We start from the raw sequence: 25,981 nt of genomic DNA, 5'->3' as shown, positions 1-25,981 counted from the left end.
AATTCAATTCTGCAAAGGTTGCTTCTGAATAGTTAGAGCAATTAAGAAAGAGCATACCTTACTGGTTTTGTTTATTCATTTGGCCTTCTCAGTACTTGTCTTGGGTACTCTAATGGTTATAGGATTATCCCAGTATGCTCTCCATTCCTTTCTGATCATCTGGGCAGATCTCCATCCTATATAGCTGGAAACTGTAACCTAAGAGGTTACATCTTCCATCACAGAGGCTGGTAGCCAAAGACTGGAAAGATTCTCTCAGAGGTGGATCAACCTAAGATAGGGCATAAATGCCAGGATTCATGTTCTGATGACAGGTACGATTCACGGTTCTTGAGGGGGGATGCTTAAGACAGGCACAGTCTTTCTGCACCAACAGCTGAGACAGCTTTGGCCTGTATAAAATAAAGGGAGAGATGTTGGGAGCCATTTTTGCCTGTGTCGGTGGAAGCCTGCCTATCAAGCAGAGTCAAGGCAGGCCAGGGTCTGCTGGCAGATTTCCTGGCTTGCTAACACATGGATCAATAAGAGGAGCCACACTTGAAGCTCAAGTCAACCTTTGTTGTTTTGTTTTTCAAGACAGGGTTTCTCTGTATAGCCCTGGCTGTCCTGGAACTCACTCTGTAGACCAGGCTGGCCTCAAACTCAGAAATCCACCTACCTCTGCCTCCCAAGTGCTGGGATTAAAGGCATGCACCACCAATGCCTGGCAGGAGGCAACTGTTATAAAGACAACATTTAATTAGGGGCTGGCTTACAGGTTCAGAGGTTCAGTACATTATCAGGACGGGAACATGGCAGCATCCAAGCAGGCATGATACAGCTCAGAGTTCTACATCTTCATCTGAAGGCTGCTAGCAAAATAGTGACTTCCAAGCAGCTAGGATCTGCATCTTAAAGCCCACACCCATAGTGACACACCTACTCCAACAGGGCCACACCCACTCCAACAAGGCCACACCCACTCAAACAGGGTCACACCCACTCCAACAGGGCCATACTCTCTAAGAGTGCCACTCCCTGGGCTGAGCGTATACAAACCATCACACCCCCATTATTTAAGGTATCTGTGGCTGGGCTGGCTGAAAGACTCCCTGCTGAGGACAATTCCCTTTAACAGGGAGTGGTGTGCCATTTTTGTGAAATTTAGATCTACACTCTTTCTGCCAGTGGTAATCTTTCTGGCAGTGTGGGCACAATGTAGTCGGAGGGGCACCCCCTGCTTGACCCACAGCGCTCTGCACCAGTGCTTTTCTACTTTGGCCATGAGGGAACTGGCAGCTATATGCCCAGGCTGTCCGCAGCAGAGACAAAGGCCAGAGCTTGAATCTTTACTTTTTGGTCTCCCTTTTTGAGACAGAGAAATCACCCGGAAAGCGGCCACCATTGCAAGCCCTTGCACCGAATAAGAGTGTGAAGTCAGCATAGAGGCCGACAAAGTCCATAATATTTCCCAGACACCACGCTGACTTACACAAGTCTTTGCAGGCTTTATTAGCATTTCATAAGCTAATTGCTTCAACAAGACTCCTGCTGTCTCTTCATTAGGACTTATTTTTGTGACTGTGTCTGTTAGATACAGCATAAGGCTCTTCTCCACCCTGGCTGATGTCCACCAAACCAAGATGTATGATGCAGAAAGAGGGCAACTTCCTCCAGGCAGTAATAGCAAGATTTGAGATAGCAAGCAAATTTTCTTTTGATATTCTCAACTGTGCCCTAGGGTCCCAGAATGCCCCTGTCCCAGTCAATACCTAATACACAGCCTCCCTATTTTTCTCTCTTTTGAAAAAGAATTCTTTTCTGACCTCCTCCTCATACTCTGTTTTCCATAACAAAATTGTCCTCCTGAGACACAAGCCCTTGCTACCTGTTGCCAGTTCAATTCCCAGCAGCCCCATGGTGGCTCACAATCATCTATACTGGGATCTGATGCCCTCTTCTGGCATGCAGGTGTACATGCAGGCAGAACATAGTCTGTATAATAAATAAATAAATCTTTATGGTATGTAAATACAAGTTACTCTATGCTGTTATTATACTAAGATTTCAAATTTCAGTTTTAACATTGGTCCATGTTCTGACAAGCTGGTAAAGCACTGAGTATTATTATCAGTCACTAGCTCAAGATTTCAATTTTCCTCCGTTTGTCTTCTCAATACAGACTTAAAGACGCTTCTCACCATGCTAGAAACATCTCTGTACAGTCTATATATTTAGCCCTCTGGACCAAAAAAAAAAAAAAAAAAAAAAAAAGAGGAGATTCACACTTTTTAACCCAAAACCATAGCTCTCGATGTGACTCAAAAACATGATCACACTCCAACGGTTTTACAGATACCTGTTGGTTGGTTTTCCTACATTGTGGCATTCAATGCAGATTACAAGCGATAGTAATATAAGCTTCAGAAAGTCAAGAAAGTCCTAAGACTTATAAGCTCCCCCTTTCACAGGTCAAATGGATTCAGATTACTCCTGTCAATCAATGCCTAAGCTTTCCTGCCTATTGCCTAGTCCTTGAGGTGGAGGGTCTAAATATAAAAGTTTCCTTTAAGTTCTTTAACCTTGACTTTGGTCCTTAGCCATTATCTGTCTTGGCGGAGTTCCGTTTGCCTGGTAAACACCATCCAGAAATCATCTGTGAACTACAAACTGCTCCAAAGATGATCTATACCACAAAAACCCCAGGTAGTCCAGCACACCAGAAAGCCCTGGACTTGCTAAAAACTGATATGAACCAGCTGCTGTAATTGCTCCTTATCACTTCTGAGGAGTGGGCCATTGCCTGAATCCCCTCCAAGCCTTTGCTTATTGTTGTATTCTGTAGCTCCCTGCAGCTACTACAAACTGGGTTGCTGGAACAGAAGCTAAGGGATAGATGGGGAAGGGGCTAAAAGAACTAGGCCAGGATGATAGTTTACTGATCGAGGGCCCTATCTTTAATCGAGGTCAGACCTTTTAACAGTTTGGGCAAGCCCCTCCCCCCAGACTCCCGGCTGAGTTCCCGGGAAGTCCTCTGGCCATCCTTGGCTCCAATGCTCAGGCAGCTGGGTGGGTCACCTGCTTAATTCAGGAATTTGTAGATCTGGAGGAACAATGAACTTCACCTTCCCTCTGAGCTCTCCACCCAAGGATAAAAATTCCTGCTGTAACCTACTTCCCTATTATGCCCGAACCTCAGATTCCTGCCTGAAGCCCTTGCCCTTGGCCAATGTCAAGTTCCTACCATGTGGCATGACACTCCAATATGGCTCTGTAATGCCTATTATTCCAGGCTTCCTGGGAACTCACAAAGGCATCCAAATTTCAGCAGGACGTAGTTACAGAGAAGAACATGCGAACCCTTCTCCTCAACAAACATCTGCAATATTAGGTCCGAGGAAAACTCCTTGGCAAAGGGGGCAAAAAAGGTTACCTACCATACCTTTTAGCATATCAAGATTATGTAGCCTTAAAAAATATGTTCTTACTGTGCTAGCCTGCCAGTGATTTTGAGTTATACGGGTCAATCAAAGAAAGAGGCACTGCGGGACTTATTACGACTTTTGGTGGACTGAAGGCCTATGAATTGTCTTAAGGAAACATTACTGGAACAAATTCGGTCATTATAAGAATTCCAGATTTTCCAGGAATATCTTTCTAAAATCATGCTAAGGCTCTGAAATTCCCAAGGAACAGCAAACCTATGAGTCTCAGCTAACAATCATTGGTTATTGACAAGAGATTACTACAAGGCTAAGTGTCCATCACTCCAGAGTAAATGCCAGGTGCATTTACTTTTATAATTCTGCTACACCGACCAAACAGATAGAGTTTATAAATAGCCCACGCATCTTTTGATGCATTACAAATTTTGTCCTCCTGCCCCATCCTATCAAGGATTTGACAAGGACACATAAGGCAAGGGGGGAATAATCAACCAGCCTTTTTCCATCTTGGGCTAAAGATAAACTGTTTATGATTAAACCTCTGTTTCTCAAGGATTGGGCTATGCCCCATTTGTGACATTAACTACAAATATGAAAGGAACAGAAAGGCCTTGCTGCCAGGGCAGTGGCCACTTCCGCATAAGCATGGATAAACAGTGAGTGGGGCCGCACAGCCACACAGGCAACTTCCACATGAGGGTCAAATTCAAGCCTGCTTGAGAACCTAGAGATTAGGGACAAAGATTGTGACAGTTGCTATGACTACCTGTTGTTATGACTGCCTTGTTATCACCACCTTGCAATGATGTCTTTGTTTCAGGAGGTCATTGTAACTAACTTATTATGCTTATATTCTGCTTCTGTAACCCTGTCTAATTTTTTCTTAACGCATGAATGTTGTCTGCATGTACACCTGCATGCCAGAAGAGGGCATTAGATCCCTTTATAGAAGATTGTGAGCCACCATGTGGTTGCTGGGAAATGAACTCAGGACCTCTGGAAGAGCAGTCAGTGTTCTTAACCGCAGATCCATCTCTCCAACCTCAAAGCCCATCTATTTACCCACCAAATCCTGCATTTGGAAGCCCCTTACCCCTGAGCCTTGTTTCCTCATATCCAATGCAGCTTCTTAAACCCCACCTATACTGGCTGGTTCTGTGTGTCAACTTGACACAGGCTGGAGTTATCAGAGAGAAAGGAGCTTCAGTTGGAGAAGTACCTCCATGAAAGTCAGCTGTGGGGCATTTTCTCAATTAGTGATCAAGTGGGGAGACCCCCTTGTGACATCTCTGGGCTGGTAGTCTCAGGTTCTATAAGAAAGCAGGCTGAGCAAGCCAGGGGAAGCAAGCCAGTAAGGAACATCCCTCCATGGCCTCTGCATCAGCTCCTGCTTCCTGACCTGCTTGAGTTCCAGTCCTGACTTCCTTTGATAATGAACAGCAATGTGAAAGTGTAAGCTGAATAAACCTTTCCTCCCCAGCTTGCTTCTTGGTCATGATGTTTGTGCAGAAATAGAAACCATGACTAAGACACCACCTTAGGGGGAAGCAGTCCATGTACACAAATAACAAAGCTTGTTCTAATTAAACAAGCTTTGCTTTAATTTGTTTGGCCATGATGATTTGCATCAGTAGTCTTTCTCCTGTGAATCTCTGAGATTAACACAAGAGCAAAAAGTTGCAAGACATTGTCATCAGATGAAGGAGTTGTCTGGTGGTTAAGATGAACTCAAGTCCAATGTTAGCACATCCAGTGCAGTTGGTCCTAGGGCATTTCAAGGGAATAAAGAAAGGACAGAAACATAAATGGGCAAGCTGGGACCTGATGAAGCATGCCTTCTATGTAACAATAAGAAGCTCCTCAAGTTCATCACTTACAGCACAGGGGAGGAGTTTGCTGGTCTCCACAGGCAGCCTGTAGGCTGGCAGTCTAGCCGACTCAGACTGTAAGCATCCCAGACTGGGGAACTTCAGTTGCTGGTTTTGTGCATGCAGCCACCAGCAGCACTAGGACCTGGGAAAGTTTTGCCATCCTCTGAGATGGCCTGGCTGGAGGGGATTTACCGTGAGTCTGAGGTTTTGGCTCTTGGCATGGCACGTATTAAACAATACGTATTCACTCTAGGCTTCCTCAGAGCTGCACAAAAAGTGCTAGCAATGTCCACAGCTGGCAGTGGTGGCCTTCTTGCTGCTTTTGGTGTTCCAGGACACAAAGCACCCCATAGTGGGGTGACAATGGGCAGAGCAGTACACATGTATGAACTGTGTTGATGAAACACACTGTTTTGGACAATGAAAAAAAGGGAGATTTCATCAAACCACAAGAACCTGTCACTACCCGGAAAATATGCATTACATGTGAGAGTGTCTGTCCGTCGTGGTAGGGTTGCATGTCTGTCCCTCTCCACTGTCCAGTAGACAGGGACACAGCCAGCCGAGGTTTCCACAGGACACCTGGATTCAGGCAGCTCTGTCTTCCCACACACTCTGTTCTCCAGTTGTTCCGTCTCCACTAATGTGTGCCTTCCTCTGAGGTAATTATCGTTATGTAAATGCTTTAGCATCGCTCAGCTATTGCAGCTGTTTTTAAGAGAAGGGTTTTTCCAGGCAAGAGAGCATGGCCTTGTGAGCTCCGCACACGTGTGCGTGGGAGACTGAGACAGGAGGATGACTACCCTGGAGCATATCGGGGGCATAGCGAGGGGCTCGGGAGGAGGAAGAAAGAAAATACTGCCTTACAGAATTGCCCAGGCTGGTCTTGAACTCTTGATCTGCAGTCACTCCCCTGCCTCGTCCTCCTCCCTTGACAATCCACTACTATGTCCCGGTGTGTTTGAAACTCTTTGTAAAAGATGCCATTCAAGTTTCTTCTCTGCCTTCGGTGGACCTGTTAGAGCTCACTAGCAAGGTCATCGGAGAACCTTAACTAAATAGTTGGAATTAAAAGAAGTTTTGTTTATTTTTTAATAACATTGGTCCAAAAAGGTATCAAAAGGTAAGTGGGAAGGAGCTGATGGTGGACTTCAGCAGCTAACCATGTCTGCACTCTGGTTCAGGATCCAGCACCGAACCCCCAAATCAATATTTAAATGCCACCAGGTAGCACTTTAAGGGAAATGTGTAAACTGCACTGCCTGCACTAGAAAAGAGGAAACATCTCAGACCAGCAACCTCGGCTTCCACTTCAAGAGACCTATGAGCAAATTAAGCCCAAAGCGGGCAAAAAAAGGAAATAAAAATTAGAAAAAAATTAAAATAATCACGGGAAATGGAGAAAAGAGGATTAAGAAGAGTAAATGTTGGTTGCTTGGTAATTTTTCTTTTAAAGGTGTTAAATCTCTGCCAGACTTGTTAGGGGGGCAGAGGGGTAAAAAGCCAGATGGTGCCTGTGGACCCAGTGTGCCCTCTAGAGGCTGAGACTCAAGGACTGTTAGAGCCAGGAGCAGTGAGACCCTGTCTCCCAAACAAAGCGCCAGGGTTATGTCAAAAATTAGAAAACTCAGAAACAGTGTGTGGTGAGTGCCCATAATTCCAGCAGGAGGTGGAAGGGGGCCCAAGATCATCCTGGCTGAACTCAAGGCCAGTCTGGACAGCAAAAAGAATGCATGTCTTAGTAGGGAGGGAAGGAGCCTGGGACGGAGGGAGGGAAAGAGAGAGGGAGGGAGGGACCGACCAAGGGAGGGAATAATAGTACTATGTTCCTTTAAAAAATACTTTGAGTCGGGCAGTGTTGGCGCATGCCTGTAATCCCAGCACTCTGGGAGGCAGAGGCAGGCAGATTTCTGAGTTCGAGGCCAGCCTGTTCTACAGAGTGAGTCCCAGGACAGCCAGGGCTGTACAGAGAAACCCTGTCTCAAAAAATAAAATAAAAATAAAAAAATTAAAAAATATTTTGTTTTATTTCATGTCTGTGTGTACTTGTGTGTGTGTGCTTATGGGTGCTTATGTGTGTTTGTATGTGTACATGTATGTAGTATTTGTGTGTGTATGCTTGTGTGTATGCGTGTGTGCTTATGTGTGTATATGTGTGTGTACATGTTTGTAGTATTAGTGTGTATGTGTGTGTGCATGTATGTAATATTTGTGTGTGTATGCTTGTGTGTGTGTGCTTATGGGTGCTTATGTCTCTGTGTGTGTGTGTGTGTGTTTGTAGGTTACAGACCACTTGCAAGAGTCAATTTTTTCCTTCTGCCTTGTTGACCTCAGGGATCAAACTCAAGTCCTCAGGCTTGGTGACAAGTACCCTCGCCCTTTGTTTAATTATCGCAGAGTAAGAACCATGCCCTCACCAACAACTCCCTACTTGAGAGGTGTCCTTTGAAATCCCTGCTGCAATCTATGGAACTGGATGTCCACCACACAGCCATCTCACCAGCCCCAGAGTGTGTAGTTAACGCAGGTTTCCATTTTCCCCCTTGGCATTGACAGAAAAACCACAGCTCTCATCTTTTTTGTTTGGTTGGTTTTGGTTTGTTTGTTTGTTTGCTTGTTTGTTTCAGGCAGGATTTCTCTGTGTAACCCTGGCTGTCCTGGAACTCAGTTTGTAGACTAGGCCAACCTTGAATTCAGAGATCTGCCTGCCCATGCCTCCCAATTGCTGAGATTAAAGGCCTGCACCGCCGCAGCCGCGCCACCACCACCTCCACCACCACCACCTCCACCACCACCACCACCACCACCACCACTCTCAACTCTCATTGTAAAGAAATTTATCCTGGAGCCATTTTATGTGACCACACCTGGGAACAGAGTTAGGTTACCCCAATCCCATGTTCCAACTCAGAAGCACTTTCACGAAGGTGTTATAGTTTTACAGAACAAAGAAAATCATGGATGAAGGCAACTTTGAAATCCATCGGTGGGCCCTGCAGAGAGGCCCTCTGTTCTGTAGGAACAAGATGCTCCTCAGGACAGTCTTAGCTCCTGGGTTGCCGGAAGCTAGTGTTCAGCTGAGTCAGCAGCTTCTAATCAGTTCTTATTTATTATTGTGAGATGTTAGTTTAGAGTAAGGCAAGGAGTGGCTGTCCAGAAGCTAAACCTAGTCCACTATAAAGGGATCAACTTCGGAACCTACAAAATTCCAATCTCTCCACGGCACTGACATTCAAGGCCTGACCAGTCCTTCAGTTTCTGCAGACACAGAAGCGCCTTCCAGGGGTCTTGTTCACAGCCGGACACAGCTTCTTCTCAGGACTTCTCACTCACAAGGATTGCTAGGCAAGTGCTCCGCCACTGAACCACACCTGAACTCCCCACTGCTCTTTAAGAGAGAATACAGAAAATAGTTGTCCCAAGCTCTGTCATTGTTACTTTCATTGTTGCCTTGATCACAAAACTAAAGAAAAAGCAGTGTAAGAGCAGGTTTATCCTGTCTCACAGTTGGAGAGTCCGTCACTGTGGGATCCTAACCACATGTGCAGAAGACAGATGGTCAGACTGTGTGGGTTGGGGGAGGGCAGGGTGCCCTTGTGCGCGAGGTTGGCCAATGTCTTCTTCCATTCGTCTCTTCCTGATTCTTTGAGGCAGGGTCTTTTACTTGAACTCAGACTTCGCTGATTTGGCTAATCAGCTTGCCTCTGGAATCCTGCTTCTGGGGTTACACACCAGCCATCCTGCCCCACATTGTGTGGACCTTGGGGATTTGAACTCTAGTCCTCGTGACCTTCACTCACTGAGCCAACTCCACAGCCTCTGCTCAGCTCACGTTTTATTCCTTCCAGCATCCCAGACCCTGGAATGGTGCCTAGCTTAGGGTAGGCCTGGTACCCCAGTCAGCCTAACTGAGAAACTCCCTCATAGACTTGCTGAGAGGCCTGTCTCCTAGGTGGTCCTAGATCCTCTCAAGTTAACTAATCACAGGCATCCTAGGCCCTAGCTCATCTTCCTGACCTCCAACAGAAGGTGGAGTCAGTCACAAGTAGCTAAGGCAGTTTGACAGGACAGGCCTGGGAAACGCTGAATCACTGTGAGGACTTAATTGGCCTTAAACCTGAGAATCACTAGCCAAGTAGGATCAACAGACAGGATCCCACTCAAGAAGGGAGGAGGTCTGATTGCATGCCCACACTTGGACACGCCTGGAATTTTGCTCACAGGTTCAGAATCTCCTTGGGAGATGATTCACATAGACCTGGACCAATACCTGCATGCCCACGTACACTTGGAATCAACCAAGGACGGCCCTGGGGGCTCCTGTACTACACAAACAGCCCGGTAAACACGAGCCTTCTCTCCCATGTGGGGGCGCACTGAGACCTCCAGACACGCAGAGCTGGCCCGCACCTGTTCTGTCTACTCCCAGGCACTGTTCCCTAAAGTCCCTGAGCAAGCTGCGGGGTGTGTTAAGTAATCTCAGTGTGAGTTCCGCAGAAGCAAGCATTTGCATTTTGCAGAGAATGACCGGCTCTCGCCCAAGAAAATTACGGAGCATTTGTTTTCCTTCTTTTGAGGTTCCCCCAAAATAGTTGCTTCAATCCGACAGCCACGAATCCTGCTGACCCCTTCTTTTGGGAGCAGCGCTTGTCCCTAACTAAGGCTTAGCTCTGAACCAGGATCTGTACACTGGCTGGCGGGCGGGAGGAGGCGGACCCTTTGGGAACGGACGGCTCCTCCTTGGAGGGGAGGGACAGACTTCTCAAGGCCTTGTTCTCTTGCAGTCGCAGCGCCGGGTCCCAGAACCTAGTCCTACGCTACGGTTCTGACCACGCGCGACCCGCTGCCCAGCCGGCCCGGCCGTCAGGTGGTCCGTGTGTCCCCCTGACATGTCGTCCTGCAGCCGCGTGGCCCTCGTTACCGGGGCTAACAAAGGCATCGGCTTTGCGATCACGCGTGACCTGTGTCGGAAATTCTCTGGGGATGTGGTGCTCACGGCGCGGGACGAGGCGCGGGGCCGCGCAGCGGTGCAGCAACTGCAGGCGGAGGGCCTGAGCCCACGCTTCCACCAACTGGACATCGACGACTTGCAGAGCATCCGCGCGTTGCGTGACTTTCTGCGCAAGGAGTACGGGGGACTTAACGTGCTGGTCAACAACGCAGGCATCGCCTTTAGAAGTAGGTGGGAGAAGGTGTCCGGGGTTCTCCGAGGGTGCTGGGCAGCGAGCCTCTGGGATCCGGAGGCTGCGCCATCCCGTCTGGGCGCGCCCGGCTCACGCCCCGCGAGGCGGGTTCCCGCGTGCGGCGACTCGGGTGCGGGCCCGCCCAGGCGCCCCACTCCACGCCCCACCCGACCGGCGGCCTGTGTTGGCCTGTGCTCTGCCGGAGGCCCTTCTTGGAACTTTCAGCTTCGCCTGTTTGGACGAAAACCGGCCTCTTGGGAGGGGACCACGCCTTGCCAAGCTCATCAGCTTTCTGTCCCACGCACGAAAGCTTTTCTCAGAGAAGAGTCTTCCAAAAAAAAAAAAAAAAAAAAACGGTTGGAGTTTTCTCTTCGAGTGAAACAAGGGCGCATTCATAGATGCAAGGAGACATATGCTGAGGGCAGGAAATGGGTCGCCCGGACACAATTAGCGCGCGCTGGCACGATAGTGGGTTTCCTACCGCTTTAATGGAGCGTTTGAGAGGCTCTAGCAAAAAGGAAGAGAGCCCTGCTTCCCTCCTCCTGGGGGAACTAGGTTTGTTATTAAACTTGCAAGTGCGGTTTGGAAAACAACTTCCTTCAGGGGAGAAAAATCAAGATCGCTTACTCTAGCAAGTGTTCAATTAGCAAAATTATCCAGTTGCCTTGTGCTGGAACAAAAACTAACAGTCCAGCCTCACTTAAAATGCTGAGAGAACCGGGGACTGACGGCTGTGGAGCAGAAATCTCTACCCGGTTGGCCTGGGCACCCATGGGATCCTTGCGTGAGATCCAAGACACCCGCACTTCCAAACTTTGGCATGTGGGCTTTGGGGAAGGGGAGGGGCGAGTTCACCACCCCCAGCCACTCGCCTCGGATGGAAGGTTTGGCGAATTGGTCTGGAACTCACTCTGTAGGCCAGGCTGTCCTCGAACTCAGAAATCCACCTGCCTCTGCCTCCCAAGTTCTGGGATCAAAGGTGTGTGCCACCACGGCCCGGCTGAAGTCCATGCTTCTTAAGTGGGGGCCATGTGTATGCAAACCTGAGCAGTGGCTGCCCCTCCCCCCACACAGAGGGTGGGAGTTCTTAAACCTGCCATACCAGAGCCTACATCTTCACCCAGCCTCCAGGGACTGTATTCAAGCTTGAGATGGGAAGATCGAACCTGGGTGTTCATGCGATGCTGCATGAGCGGCTCATGAGAAACTTGGAGTGTGGACCAGAAAGCTGTTTCCTTATGCTCACAAGAGCTTTAGAATGATCAAGTTCTAGTTTAAAGGTGTGTGTGTGTGTGTGTGTGTGTGTGTGTGTGTGTGTACACGCGCGTGTGCATGTGCCTGTGTGCATGTGCCTGTGTATGTGTGTGTGTGTGTGTGTCTTACAGATGTATCACCATGCTCAGCAAGACTGTTCTAAAGTTAGCACGATTTTCCCTTACCTGTTATGTGATGAGATCCAACTTCTCACACGAGTTTCAGAGGAAAATGTAATTCCTATTTTTTTCTTGTGCTTTTTCAAAGTGGATGATCCGACGCCCTTCGACGTTCAAGCTGAGGTGACACTGAAGACGAACTTTTTTGCCACTAGAAATGTCTGCACTGAGTTACTGCCCATAATGAAACCACATGGTAAGTCCAAAGTAGGAGTACTGACCCTCAGGAAGCAGCCGCCGGTCGGTCCCTCAAATAGGGCAACCGACAGGAACCACCCAGGGCTGCCATTTGCTTGTGAGATAGAGAGTTAAAACTGCCTTATTTTATCAAGGTGTCTGCTCTGTGCCTGAGCCTTTTAGCTGTGGTTGTCAGAACTCTGTGGTCCTGGTCAGCATTCATGGGGTCTGTGTCATGAGCTCAGCCTCCATCGCAGGATGTAGCATGTCCCCCAAGGTCTGTGACAGCCTTTGAGAGTCCCCACCCCTCAGCCCCCGAAATGGCAAGGATGGGCCCACAACTGACGTGTCTGGCATTATAACGTTCCTTCTGTTCCTTTCTTATGTGAAACTTAAAAAAATAAACTTATGAGAAAGGTTTTTTTTCTCAATGTCGTAAGCTGACAGAATTAAAAAGAAGTAGTTTTTTGTTTTTTGTTTTTTTGTGGGGAAACACTTACCTCTAGCCCATGAGGGCTCAATATTAATTATTAATTATCATTAATTTCCTTCTAATGTTTATTGGGTGCCCACCATTATACCCAGCCTGGGTGGGTTAATTGAGCCCATCGTCCACAGGAAGAACATTGCATCCACAGAGCCTGGAGTTGAGTTGGGAGACAGAGATTTTCTAACGAAGACTCTTACTTGTGAGATGGGCAACTTGGTGGACAGGGACACGTCTCCGAGGCTCTTCTTTTTCTAAGATGGTCTGCGGTTCTGAGGGAAAGCTCTGTGGCTGTTGTTTTGTTGTTGGGCTTTTTAAAGATTTATTTACTTATTTTATGTATATGTGTGCTCTATCTGTATGTGCACCTGTTCATCAGAAGAGGCCATCAGATCTGGTTATGGATGTTGTGAGCCACCATGTGGTTGCTGGGAATTGAATCCAGGACCCCTGGAAGGGCAGTCAGTGCTCTTAACCACTGAGCCATCTCTCCAGCCCCCAGCTATTGTTTTTAAAATGTAATTTTCAGGGCTAGAGAGACAGTTCGGTGATTAAGAGCACTTGTTGCTCTTGCAGAAGATGTGGGTTTAGTTCCCATAGTTCCCTCACCTGCATAGCTCACAGCCATTGGTAACTCCAGTTTCAGAGGCTCCAACACTCTATTCTAGCCTCTCTGGGCACAGGGGAAGCATGTGGCGCACATACATACAGGCAAAGCACTCATACGTACACATAAAATAAATAGATCTTTAAAAATTCAATTTTCTTGACATTTTGAATAAGAATTAACTCAGGGTGTAAGAATTGGGGTTTTTTACTCTCTTTTAAAAAAAAACAAAAAACAAAAACAAAAACAGGCTGTAACTATAGTGTTGCCTGGCCTTGAATTTGCCTTGTAGACCAGGCTGGCCTTGAACTTCTGACACCTCCTCCTGCATTTGTTTCCTGGATTCTGGGATTCCAGGCATGGAATCCCTATGCCCCGTTTAGCTCTAAGAAGAAATGTTAAATCTGAAAAGTGTGGTCAGAGCGGAGCTTAAGTCCCCGCCCACCACCTTCTTGTTCCTCCGTCATTTCTTACTGAGATTGGTTCACAGGAAGTCTCCGGGCACTGCATACCTCCAATCCCTGAACTTGGAAGGCAGGCTTGGCCTACACCAAGAACCACAGCATCAAGTGCGAGCCAAGCCATCTTGAAAGTTAAAGGAAAGCTCTGGGGGGAATGGGGCGGGGCAAGAACCAGGTGAGCCATGTCTGTAATCAAGTCTGCAACTTCCTGCCCTGAAAGAACTCGGATTTACAGTATGCCTAGAATATGTGACTTTGTTCACCGAGAGACACAGTGTTTGCTATCACCGCCATGTACTTTCTGTTTAGCTTTTAGCACATTACAGGAACCTAGGTCTTGCTTACTTTCCCAAGACAAAAATAGCTTAAGCAATAATTAAGTCACTAGAGGGAGCTACTTGCCTGTTCTTTCTTAAAAAAAAAAAAAGCTGGAAGTTGTTTTTGAATGCATGGACACACGTGCAGACACACATGCACAAGCATGCGCAGGCACACATGTGCTCACACACACACATGCATACATGCATGTGCCCAACAATGCTGCTGCTGGTGGTTGGTGTGGTGTAGGCGCTCTTAGAGCTGGTTGGATCATCTGGTTAATAGGATGACCTTTGATCACCCCCAGCATCTCCCACACATGTTCCCCAAGATCAAAGAGGACACAAGATAACTTCCCCCATAATAAGGATTAGAATTTCTTCCAAGGCACCCAACAGTTCGTACAGTTAGTGTTTGTCTTCCTTGCCCCCTCCTTCCCGTCTTTCTCAATACACTTTGTAGCCTTGAAACTACATAGCTCAAGCTGGCCTTGAACTCACAGCCTACCAATTGCCGAAATTATATTATGAACCCTACTGCCTCTTTAGTAGCTGTGAATTTTTGCCAATGTGAATATTGAGTCATATTCATGAATTTGTTCATTATCATGTTACTGGTAACTTTAATTACTGAAATCGGAACAAGGGTGGAGAGTGGGCCTCTCTCCTGTGTATGAGGTTATCACTAAGGATACACTTCTAGGAGAGGCTGACTCCAGGTTAGGGGCTCAGGGATGGAGGTGGCTGCCCACAGCCCTAGCCAACTGAGCAACCTGGGGAATTGAGAGCTTCATCCTGAAGGAGAAAGGCCCTGTCCCTTAGGATGCAGGTGATAAGTAGGTGGATTGTGTGTTGAAGGAAGAGGGTTTTTTGTTTGTTTGTTTGTTTGTTTTTAATAAAACTGTCTGATGATTCAATAGTCGCAATAACTGTGCTGGGTCTTGTCCCAGAGGCTTTTCTGTGACAACAACTGCTTAAAAATGAACACAGACACAATGACAACTAAAGGGTCTATCTGCTCAAGCTAGGTGGAAGTTATAGCTCTAAACAAGGGAAACTGTGGGTAGCTAATACAGGAAGAACTGAGGATTTCAATTTGCATAGTACATCCCGACTAAGCAAGTTCTTAGGAGGCTGGTTCTGGCCTGCGAGTGGGATGTGTTTGCCCCTGTGGTATTTTCAACTTTGAGGCTTGCCCTGGGCCCTGTGTATCTGTTTTGTAGCTTTCCTGTGAAAACATAGAACAGATGTGATCCCGAGGGCTCCCCCCAGATACAGCACTTTAGGATCCTTTTGGGTGATCCCCAGCTGCCACAGAGCTACAGACCCATGAGTCCACCATCTTTAAAAGCAAGGCTTAAACTTTTCCCACTCGTGACCTTTTTACTCTGGGGGAAATTTAATGCAACACCAAGTCTATGAAATTGGTATATAAACCAACATTTTTCTGATAAATGACCCATAGAGATATTTATTTTAAAATAATTCTTTTAGAGCTGGAGATGTAACTCAGTTGTTACAGTGCTTGCCTAGCACACAGGAGGTCCTGGGTTTAATTCCTATTAATAATATAAACTGGAGCTGGCAGCACATGTCTGTACTCCAAAGATGGAGGCAGGAGGATCAAGGTTACCCTCAGCTGCCTATAGAGAGTCTGGAGCACAACCTGAGCTACACGAGACTCTGTCAAAAAAAAAAAAAAGGCACATGGAATTTTACCAGTTAAGATTAAAGCAAATTTGCATACTAAGAAGATGCATGTGCTTCTTTATTTACATAGAAGTCTAGATCGTGTTTGAGTAATTGATGCTGCAGGATGTAACAAATCTTCAACATTTTCCTAAAATCAGTCAATATTTTTATTTTACAACCATTAGTGCCAAGAACACCTCTTCACATGAATACATACTACAGAACATTGGAAGTATGTTAGGGCCATTTCAAAAGTGCTTGGAAATTCTGTCCTAAGCTCAAGCCAAAATTCACTTCACTAATCTTTTGAATCTTAAGTTAACACCTCCAGCAATAGTCTTTAGAATGAAACATTCTAACATAATACAGTCCAAAGATATACTAACCTGATATTCCTGTGCTGTGGAATGAAACATTCTAAGGTAATACAGCCCAAAGGTACACTAACCTGATGCTTACAGAATGTGGAATGATGGAAAAATGTCAAAAGACTGGTTTTATCAACTGATCTGTTATTTTTCTGTAATAGCAGAAAAGCTGCTCTGTGCAGTAACAAGCCACTCACTGCAGGTCACCAAATGCAAATTCCAGACTTGAATAGAAATGTGCATTTAGTGCCGAGATGGCATCTAAAGTGCACACAGGTGCTTAGAACCAAGGCTGCAGTGAAGTCCCCTGATATAACACTGTGGTATAGAAAAAACCTCAAAATTGTTATGCATTTGGTTTTGAATTCATTTTCAGACGCTGCACATTTAAAAACCTTTTTACTATTACATATATGCAGACATATATACATGTTCGTACATATACATGTAATAGTAAAAAGGTTTTCAAATATATTTAAATATATATATTGGACCCACACACTTAGTTACACAGCTCTGTATAGGGTACAAACCCCACAGTATGAGAAGTTGGGTCATAGGAAATTGTTGTGGAAGGAAAGCCTGGTCACTGGTAGAGATGTGTTTGTCCCCTTGGAGTAGATACAGACAGACTGATAGACACACACACACACAGATCGTATGTCTTCTAGTCTTGTTTTCTATTTGCTTATGTATTTATTTATTTATTTGGAAGGGTATGCATGTTTGTATGCATCATGTGTGGATGTCAGAGGACAAACCACGGGAATCCGTTCTCTCCTTCTACTTTGGAGCCTTAAAATGGACCTTGGGTCATCCAGCTTGGAGGCAAGAGCTTTTACTTGCTGAGCCATCTCTGGGACTCCTCCTTGCATTTTATCAGCAATGAATCCCAAACTGCACCGAGACTGTGGTGCATACAGGGCCCGGTGAAATTCCCTTTGTGATGTGCTTTGCTGGTGTTGTCTGTTGCAGGTAGAGTGGTAATCATCAGCAGTCTGCAGGGCTTAAAAGCCCTTGAGAACTGCAGCGAAGATCTCCAGGAAAGGTTCCGATGTGACGCACTTACCGAGGGGGACCTGGTCGACCTCATGAAAAAGTTTGTGGAGGACACAAAAAATGAAGTCCACGAGAGGGAAGGTTGGCCAGACTCAGCTTACGGGGTGTCCAAGCTGGGGGTGACAGTCCTTTCGAGAATCCTAGCCCGGCAGCTGGATGAGAAGAGGAAAGCGGACAGGATTCTGTTGAATGCCTGCTGCCCCGGGTGGGTGAAGACAGACATGGCGAGGGACCAGGGCTCCCGGACCGTGGAAGAAGGGGCCGAAACCCCCGTTTACTTGGCCCTCCTGCCTCCAGATGCCACTGAGCCTCATGGCCAGCTAATCCGTGACAAAGTTGTACAAACATGGTGAATGTCTGCTCTGGGGCTTAACGGTTTGATAAACATTAGCGGGAGGATGGATGCAGGCTGGTGTGGGTTGACTCTTTCCCACACGGAGGAGGAGGAAGGTCGGTTCCTATCTGTGGCTCTACAAGCCCAATTAAACAATTCACTATGTCCAAACTCTCTTCGCTCACCGTGTTCTCATCTAGTTAATGTGCCTGCTTGGTTTTTCAAATTAAAAAGATTTATTTGTTTTATTTTATGTATTATTTGGTTTTTGTTTTATGTGTGTATAAGTGTTGTGTGTTTGTGTGTGTGTGTGTATGTGTATACCATGTGCATTCCAGGTCTCCAGAGAGGCCTGAGGAGGGTGTTGGATCCCTTGGAACTGAAATTATAGGTGCTTATGAAGGCCTCTGCCAGAACAGCAAGTGCTCCGAACAGCCAGCCTGTCTCTCCTTCCTCTCAGCCTGTATTTATTTCATTAACTACACCCAACATTCACTCAGCCAGGCTGTGGGTCCTACAACATTAATGGTCTCAGCAAGCTTCTGAGTAGCTTCCACAGGCAGGTGTCCCCTGCAGCCAGCCTCACAGTCCCGCTGCTGGGAGCTGCGATTTGGGGGAGACGAACACCACTGAGGAATCACCAAGCATTGCCCGCCTGCTTAAACACGGACAGGAAGTAGAAATCAACTGCCTGGCTTCTCACTTCAACTTCCTCCTCTATCAGGAGCCAATCACTGCTTCACACACGGAGCTGTGAAGCTTAGGAGACCCTCGCCAACGGTAACAGGCAGGCGAGCACCCCAACCACAGCCAGCCCTCGGATTCCCTGCCCCTCCTCTGGGTCCCCATGGCTGAGTGACAAGTGGGTGACTTAACCTTGCTCTAATGAAAGCAGGACCAATTGAACTGGCTGGCTTAGGGCTAGAGCCGTGAGTGGCCACACCCCAACAGTGGTGCTCACAGGGACAGATCTAGGCAGGCTATGACCAGAGTGGGGGTTTAGGGGGAGGGACAAGTCAGCCCTCAAGAGGAGCGTTTACAGAGTGGCCCAAGGACCAACCTGGCTTCAGACAAGTCTTGAGAGCATGAGCATCTAAGATACTCTCTATGCTTGAAATTCCTCTTTTCCTTAACTAGGTTGAATCAACCTATTGCTGGTAGCCTAGAGGAACTTGAATAATAGAAATGCATTGAATGTACCATGGCATGTTGTAGAGAAACTGTAATCAGGCTGGGAATCCAAAGCAAAGCAAAATCATGAACTAAATAAGATCTGCTGCTTACCAGACTGTGCCATGCTGGCGATTCCCAACACGCTCTGGGGACCAGGGCAGCTACTTTGGAACGCTGGTGACAGTCATTTTTCCTTCTTGTTCTTTCGGTTGTGGGTTTTTTTTAAAGAGGGGACATTGCATATAAAAAGTAATAAGTTTCATGGTAACAGTGCCATACATGTGTATCATTACATTTTGTTCTTTCAAACATTTTTTTTATTATGGATATGGATGCATGTGTGAATGCATGTGTATGTTAATGCCACGTCATAAGTACCATGACATCTGCATGCCACAGATGCGGAAGCCACAGGACAACATTCAGGAATCAGTTCTCGCCACCAGAGGTGCCAGGGATCTGACTCAGGTCTTCAGGTTTGCATGACAAGGGCTTTTAACTTCTGAGCCATCTTGCCAACTCAATTTTGGGATTTTTTGTTTGTCTGTTTGTTTTTGAGATAGGGACTTAACTCTGTCCAGGCTGGCCTAGAATTCGTATGGGTGCCCTGCTCTGGCCTCTCACGCCATGATTTCAGGCGTGAGCTACTGTGCCTGCATTCACTCTCATTTTTCAAACGCGGATGTAAAATCTCAGGGCTGTTAATTAACTTGTCCTGGATCGCACATCTATGGAGAACCAAGGCACATCCAGGGCTGTCTGAGTGAAAAGGTCCTGGTTTCTGACCATGGCCACATCCAGTTTCTGCTGCAGTTCTAGAAGCTTTGTCGATGTACAAATTTAAGGGAAATTTTGGAGGTCTCTGCAACCTTCAGAGGCTGTAGAGAGACAGGCCCCGGAGTTAAGCCCACACTCAGTAGCTAGTATTGGTTCAGCTTCTGGCATTTGGCTCTCAATGGTTTATTTAAACCATCTTTAAACACAGCACAATTTGGTGAACATTATTATTCTGGTGACTATTAGCTCAATCCCATGTGGGCAACGAAGTGAAATAAATACAGACCAGACGCGACGACAGCAAAACTGTTGTTCTATAAAACTTGGAAGTCTAGTGCAGCAGGAGGCAGCGCTTCAGTAGGGTCGGCCAAGGTGTTCCCCCTGGGGAATCAGCCATGTGACAGACCTAATATAAAGGTTTATTGGTGGGATGGGGAGGGGACCTGGTAAAGGGGTAGAGGCAGAGAGAGGGGGGAGACAGAGAAGATCTGAAAGAGAGAGGAGAGAGAGAAAGAGAGAGAGAGAGAGAGAGAGAGAGAGAGAGAGAGAGAGAGAGAGAGAGAGAGAGAATCTTATATGCCTGGCTCTTGGCTAGTACCTGGTGGCTGGAGATGCAAGCTGTTGCTGGGTAACTGCTGGGCAGGGCCTAGAGGGATTGCTAACAAAAACCCTCATAAAGTTCACAAAGATAGTTCTCTCGGTTCTCTCCAGACTGAGAAAGAAATTATGGTAAGGGTCAGCGGTAGGATACAGTGCTGGGGAAGTCTCTATCTACCCAGACCGAACAAAGTTTCCCAAGCGAGAATACAGGTCTGCTCCAGCCCTCTGGGTGGATAACAGGTATTGTAGAGAGAACATCTGTGTATTGTATGGATCCATCACCTGTTAATTAAAAAGCCTATGGCCTATGGCTTGGGCAGGAAATGGGAGGTGGGACATCTGGGAGGAGAAGGAATTCTGGGATAGAGCCATGAAGGAAAACTGCCTGGGAAAGATGAGAGAAGGATGCAGGACACCTGAGCACAGGTCACCAGCCATGTGGCAGAATGTAGGTCAAAATAACTGGGTCATCTAAGTTATGACCCAGTCAGAGAAGAGCCGAGATACATGGCAAAGATATTTGTAAATTTATGTTGAGTGTGAGTCTCATTTCTGCGAGCATAGGACTGTGCAGATGGATCGAACGTTAACTTCAACAAGGCACTGCATTCCTTCCCTTGAAGGAACAAACCCACCCCGTGTGCTCAGCACCCCAGGTTCCCAAGGTGCTTCTCTGTGAGCATGGAGACCTCCGTGCCTCCCACTGAGGATGGTGCACCTCATCTGAATAACTTGTAAACTCATTATGCCCTCAGATTGGATACACTTCCCACTGAGAAGAGGATGATTTAAATGTATCATATTTCAAATAAATCATATCTTTTGTTATTTATTTCTGCAAGGAAGATGGGGCTGTTGGGTTTTCTAGATCAGTGTTTGTATGGGAACCCCACGTAAACCATGCCAGCTTTAGACCTGGCCTTTCGACGGCTCCTTCTGCAGACTTTCAGCAGGAACCGGGATGGACTGAAAACCTGCAGGGTAACAGGACCCGATTAAGAGACAAGCAGCCGAAAAGTGCACCCAGCATCGGTAAAGAGCTGCGTCTGCCTCCTTTGAGAAGAGGAACACGAGGAGAGGAAGGGATGGATCCTGTGCAGCAGAGGTAGAGCCTGGGCACAGGTTACTCTCCAGAGACGCACACTAGGCTCTTAAAGAATCACCAACATCTGTATATCCAAACCCAGTGCCAACCAGCCAGTGTCTAATGGGTAGACTGGCCTGAGCTACAAAATGCAGTAGGTTCTGCTGTCTGATTCACTCTTTTCTGAGACAGGGTCTCTCTACGTAGCTCTGGGTAGCCTAGAACTCACTATGTAGATCAGATTGACTTCAAAATTACAGAGATCTGCCTGTCTCTACCTCTGCCTCCTATGTGCTGGGTTCTAATGTGCCCTTAAAAGTCCAACAGGAGGGGGACTGAAATTCAGCTTTATTCTGTCCCAGAATGAATAATGTGTTGGAGCTCTAAAGTTCAGATGAATGTTAAATCTGAAATTCTCTAAGTCTGGCTTATCTTGTAAGGAACCTTCATTATTTGCAGATGGCCAAGTGTGAAGTGTAATAGCATAATCTGACCCAAGAAGACACGTTTAAAATTAATTAGACATGCTTTAAGTTAACTAAGTTTTGGCTATAATAGGAACCGAACACAGAGGCCACCCACGTGCTAGGAAGTCGTCCACCACTGAACCCGATCCCCTGCCTAGGTTTCCTTGTTTGTTGGTTTTTAAGATAGTGTCCTATGGCTGTTTGAATGAGTTTGACCCCCCATTTTATAGACTTATATAATTGAATACTTGGTCCCTGGCTGGTGGAACTGTTCGGGAAAGATTAGGAAGTGTGCACCAAAAGCCCATACTGTTCTATGCCCTCCCCCCTGTCTTTTGTTTATAGATCAGAGGTGAGCTCAGCTACCTCTGATCTGCCTGCCTGCCTGTCTGTCGCCGCTTTCTGATATGATGGACTCTGTCTCAAACAGTAAGCCCCGCCCCCATTAGATGCTCTTTTTTTTTTTTTTTTACTAGTTGCCTCGGCCATGATGTTTTGTCATGACAATAGAAAAGCAACTAAGACAGAGGCCGAGGCAAGCAGGGCAGAAACCTGGAGGCAGAGACTTTAGAAAAGATCTTGAAGGAACACTGCTTGCTTGCTCAGCCTGCTTTCTAATTATAGCAGCTGCTCAGGGGTGGCACCGCCCACAGTGGGCTGGGCCCTCCCACATCAACCTTTAGCACCTTAAGGGATGCGCCCATAGGCTAGTCTAACCGAGGAGGTAAATGCCTCAGTTTTTCCGCAACTGACTCTAGTTTGTGTCAAGTTGACAAAAACTAATTAACCAGTATAGACAGGTTCTCATGTAACTCAACCTAGTGTCAAACTTGAGACACTCCTGTTTCACCTTAGCTAAATTTTCCCTTCCTTTTTTTTTCTTTTCCTTTTGCAACAGTCTTATATAGCACAGGCTAGCCTCAGACTGGCCGTGTGGTTATGGCTGGAGGTGAGTTCCTGATCCCGCTGACTCTGGCAGCCAAGTACTGGGATTACAGCTGTGCATCACTCTCAGTGGGAGTCTCATGTAACCCAGGCTAGCTCTGATGCTTCCACCTCCCAAGTTCTAGGATTATAGCCATGGACAACCATACTCAGTTCAATTTCTCATGTGCATGTATGTGTATGCATGTTCACATGTCTATGTGTAAGTACACATGAGTATGCATGTGTGGAGTACACATGTTGACAACTGTCTTTCTTGATCATTTTCTTCCATTTATACCCAGAGCTCACCATAGGCTAGCTAGCTGGCTTGCTTGAAGATTCTGCCTCCACTTCCCAACTACTGGGATTACAGTGGGCTGCTATGCCTACCCAGCATTCCATGGGTGCTGGGGATTTGAACTCAGGTCCTTATGCTTGTTCAGCAAATGGTTTTACCTGCTGATCCATCACCCCAGGCACCATCTCATTTCTTTTTTTCTTTTTTGGCAGGGAGGGATTGAGGCAGGTGTGTGTGTGTATGTGTGTGTGTGTGTAGTCTTTGCTGTCCTGGAAGTTGCTCTGCAGACCAACTGCTGGCTTAGAACTCATAGACATCCTCCTGTCTCTGCCTCCAAGTACTGGGATTAAAGATATGTGTCACCCACCTGTCAGTTTTTAATATTGTATATTTATTGCCAATCTTGATTACAAATTGAGTTGTTCTTTTTTTTAAGTTTACCAATTTTGAGTCTGTCAAGCTTTAACCCCTTTACAGTTGGATATAAATATGTAGATAAAATCATGTAGATGATTTTACATAACAGCATGTGCTGATTACACAAACTTTAATGTATCTGTGAAAGAGGGCCTCATCTAAAAAAAGCCTCCATCAGATTGCCTGTAGGCAGATCTGTGGGCATTCTCTTGATAATAATTGATGATGGTGGGCCCAGCTTACTGTGGGGGGGGGGGGGGAATTTAAGAAAGGCAACTGACCAACCCAGTAAGCAGCATTCCTTCCTGGCCTCTGCTTCCGTTTCTATCTCCAAATTCCTGCCTTGAGTTCCTGCCTGGCCTCAATTCATGGTAGTCTGTGCTAGGGACTTATAAGCAAAATAAACCCCTTTCTTCCAATATTTCTTTTGGTCACAGTGTTTTATCATAGCAACAGAAACCAAGCTAGGGCACTGTGTTGGGACAGATTTGTATGCATTAGGATTGGCACAAATGGGTGGGCTTTCTTGTTGTTGTTATAAAGTAATCCCCTCTGTTCAGTGGGCTGTGAGCTGGTTAAACCTTGAAGACTGTCAAGGACGAAAAGGAAAGGAAAAAACCAGCTGAGTGCCATGGTGAATGCCTTTAATCCCAGCACTCAGAAGGCAGCTAGTGGATCTTTGTGAGTTCAAGGTCAGCCTGCTCTACAGAGCTACTTCCACCAGCCAGAACTACAGAGAAACCTTGTCTCAAAAAGCCAAAACAAAACAAACAACAGAACAGGCCAATTGTTGTTTTGCCATTTTGTCCGAGCTCTGAGATGAGAGTTTATCAAATCTTCACTAGAAAGTTAACTTTCCTGAAATTAACATTCTCCTGTTAAGTTGGCTCAATTCTTTGCTTCCCCACTCTCTCCATCTCAAGACCAAGCCTAAAAACCATTCCTGAGAGGACTAGAGCACTTGGTAGTCAGCAAATGGATGGAATAAAAGTCGGTGTCCCGGACTTCAGCCATGACATGACCCTTCCTGTTTGGGGTTATCATCTGGATTTTGTTTTTTTACATTTAGTTTGTGTGTGTGTGTGTGTGCACGCGCGCGCATATGTACATGCATACTCGAGTGTATGTGTGGGTATGAGAAGACAGCTTTTATTAGCTAGTGTTTGCTGGGCAGTGGTGGTGCACACCTTTAATCCCAGCACTTGGGAGGCAGAGGCAGGCAGAGTTTCAGGCCAGCCTGGTCTACAGAGTGAGTTCCAGGACAGCTTGGGCTACACAGAGAAACCCTGTCTCAAAAAACCAAAAGAAGAAAGAAAGAAAGAAACAAACAAACAAACAAAGAAACTAGAAGCTAGTTTTCTTATCCTGGAATCAAACTCTTAGCAACAAGTACTTCTTTTGTTGTTGTTTTGTTTTGTATTGTTTTTTGAGACAGGGCTTCTCTGTGTAGTTCGGGCTGTCCTGGAACTCACTCTATAGACCAGGCTGGCCTCAAACTCAGAAATCCATCTGCCTCTGCCTCCCAAGTGCTGGGATTAAAGGTGTGCGCTACCACCGCCTGGTGCAACAAGTACTTTTATAAACTTAGTCATCTTGTCCTCCTGGATATATCTATTTTGGAATCTGATATAATCTATTTCTACCAGAAAAAATTACACACACACACACACACACACACACAAAATCACTGAGAATTATAAACAATTATTAAATAGATTTAGATGGTGTCTTAGTTACTATTGCTGTAATGAAACCCCACAACTAAAAGCAACTTGGGGAGGAAAGGAAAAGGCTTACTCTTCCATATCATTGTTTACCATTGAAGGAGTCAGGGCAGGAACTCAAGCAGGACAGGACCTGGAACCAGGAGCTGATGCAGAGGCCATGGAGAGTGCTGTCGACTGGCTTGCTCAGCTTGCTTTTTTAAATAGACCCCAGAACCACCAGCCCAGGGATGCCCTCACCCACAGTGGGCTGGGCCCTCTCCATCAATCACTAATTGAGAAAATGCTCTAAGGTTTGTCTGCTTATAGCCTGATCTTATGGAGGCATTTTCTCCATTGAGGTTCTCTCCTTTCGGCTGATTCTAGCTTGTGTCAAATTGGCACAAAACTAGCCAGCACAGATAGCTCTTTCTAAAATTTTCATGGATTAAAACTAAAACCAAGAACTAGGTTAAACAGGAAAAGACCAGCACTGAAATAACGTTAGTCAGTAGAAGGCGCTGTTTCAGCTGGCAGAGCTACTGCTGGTGTCATCAAGACAAGGTCAATGTCGGAGTGAATTCTGCCAGCTCCCAGACTCCACCACTCTTCTTGTTCCGTAGCTGTCAAGCAAGCCATGTTTGTTAGGTCCAGAGATATCAATGTTCCAGGATGCAGGGACTCCTTAACCCGGAATCCCCAAGCCTTCTGTTCCTGGTACCTGGGATTCTTCCGGCCTCCTCCCTGCGATGGAGGTTGTGGGTGTGGTCCTGATGCAAAGCCCAAGGGTGGACGACTCTGGGCAGGCCCTGCTGCATCTGGAGAGTCCAGGGTTACCTGCCATTTATGTGAGACCTCCCAGGTCTGCATCGCAAGGCAACGCCCCCCACGCCCCCCTCCCCCCCAGCATCAGGATGCCAGCTTAGTTTAGACACGCCTCCGTCCCCCCAGGCCCCGCCCTCAGAAATCCCACCCACCATCGGTCCAGAGGAATCTTAGGAGTCCAGGCCCCTCCTTGAGACCTGAGGCCCCACCCACCCTGCCAAACTTCCTCCCCCTCCGCCTCCAAGCCTCCTCTTTCGATCTCCTCCCTAAGTGACCAGGGCGCGGCCAAACCAAGC

At 46.6% G+C, this 25,981-nt stretch overlaps 1 protein-coding gene across 2 annotated transcripts; it reads left to right on the top strand.

Annotated features, from left to right (window-relative positions):
* Nucleotides 1-10,044: 10,044 nt before the first annotated feature.
* LOC127666128 (carbonyl reductase [NADPH] 3) lies at nucleotides 10,045-17,667 on the top strand. Of its 2 annotated transcripts, none has more exons than XM_052158858.1 (3): nucleotides 10,045-10,474; nucleotides 12,001-12,108; nucleotides 16,997-17,667. In XM_052158858.1, the coding sequence occupies exons 1-3, from the start codon at nucleotides 10,186-10,188 to the stop codon at nucleotides 17,431-17,433; spliced, it is 834 nt and encodes a 277-aa protein (XP_052014818.1). In that variant the 5' UTR covers nucleotides 10,045-10,185; the 3' UTR covers nucleotides 17,434-17,667. The 2 variants fall into 2 exon arrangements, with proteins under 2 accessions (XP_052014818.1, XP_052014819.1); XM_052158859.1 differs by lacking the exon at nucleotides 10,045-10,474 and adding an exon at nucleotides 10,502-11,458.
* The last annotated feature ends 8,314 nt before the right edge of the window (nucleotides 17,668-25,981 follow it).

This window comes from Apodemus sylvaticus, chromosome 15, assembly GCF_947179515.1.
Source record: "Apodemus sylvaticus chromosome 15, mApoSyl1.1, whole genome shotgun sequence".
Lineage (NCBI taxonomy): Eukaryota > Metazoa > Chordata > Mammalia > Rodentia > Muridae > Apodemus > Apodemus sylvaticus.
The sequence above is the reverse complement of the archived record's forward strand: the minus strand, read 5'-3'. Positions and strand labels throughout refer to the sequence as shown.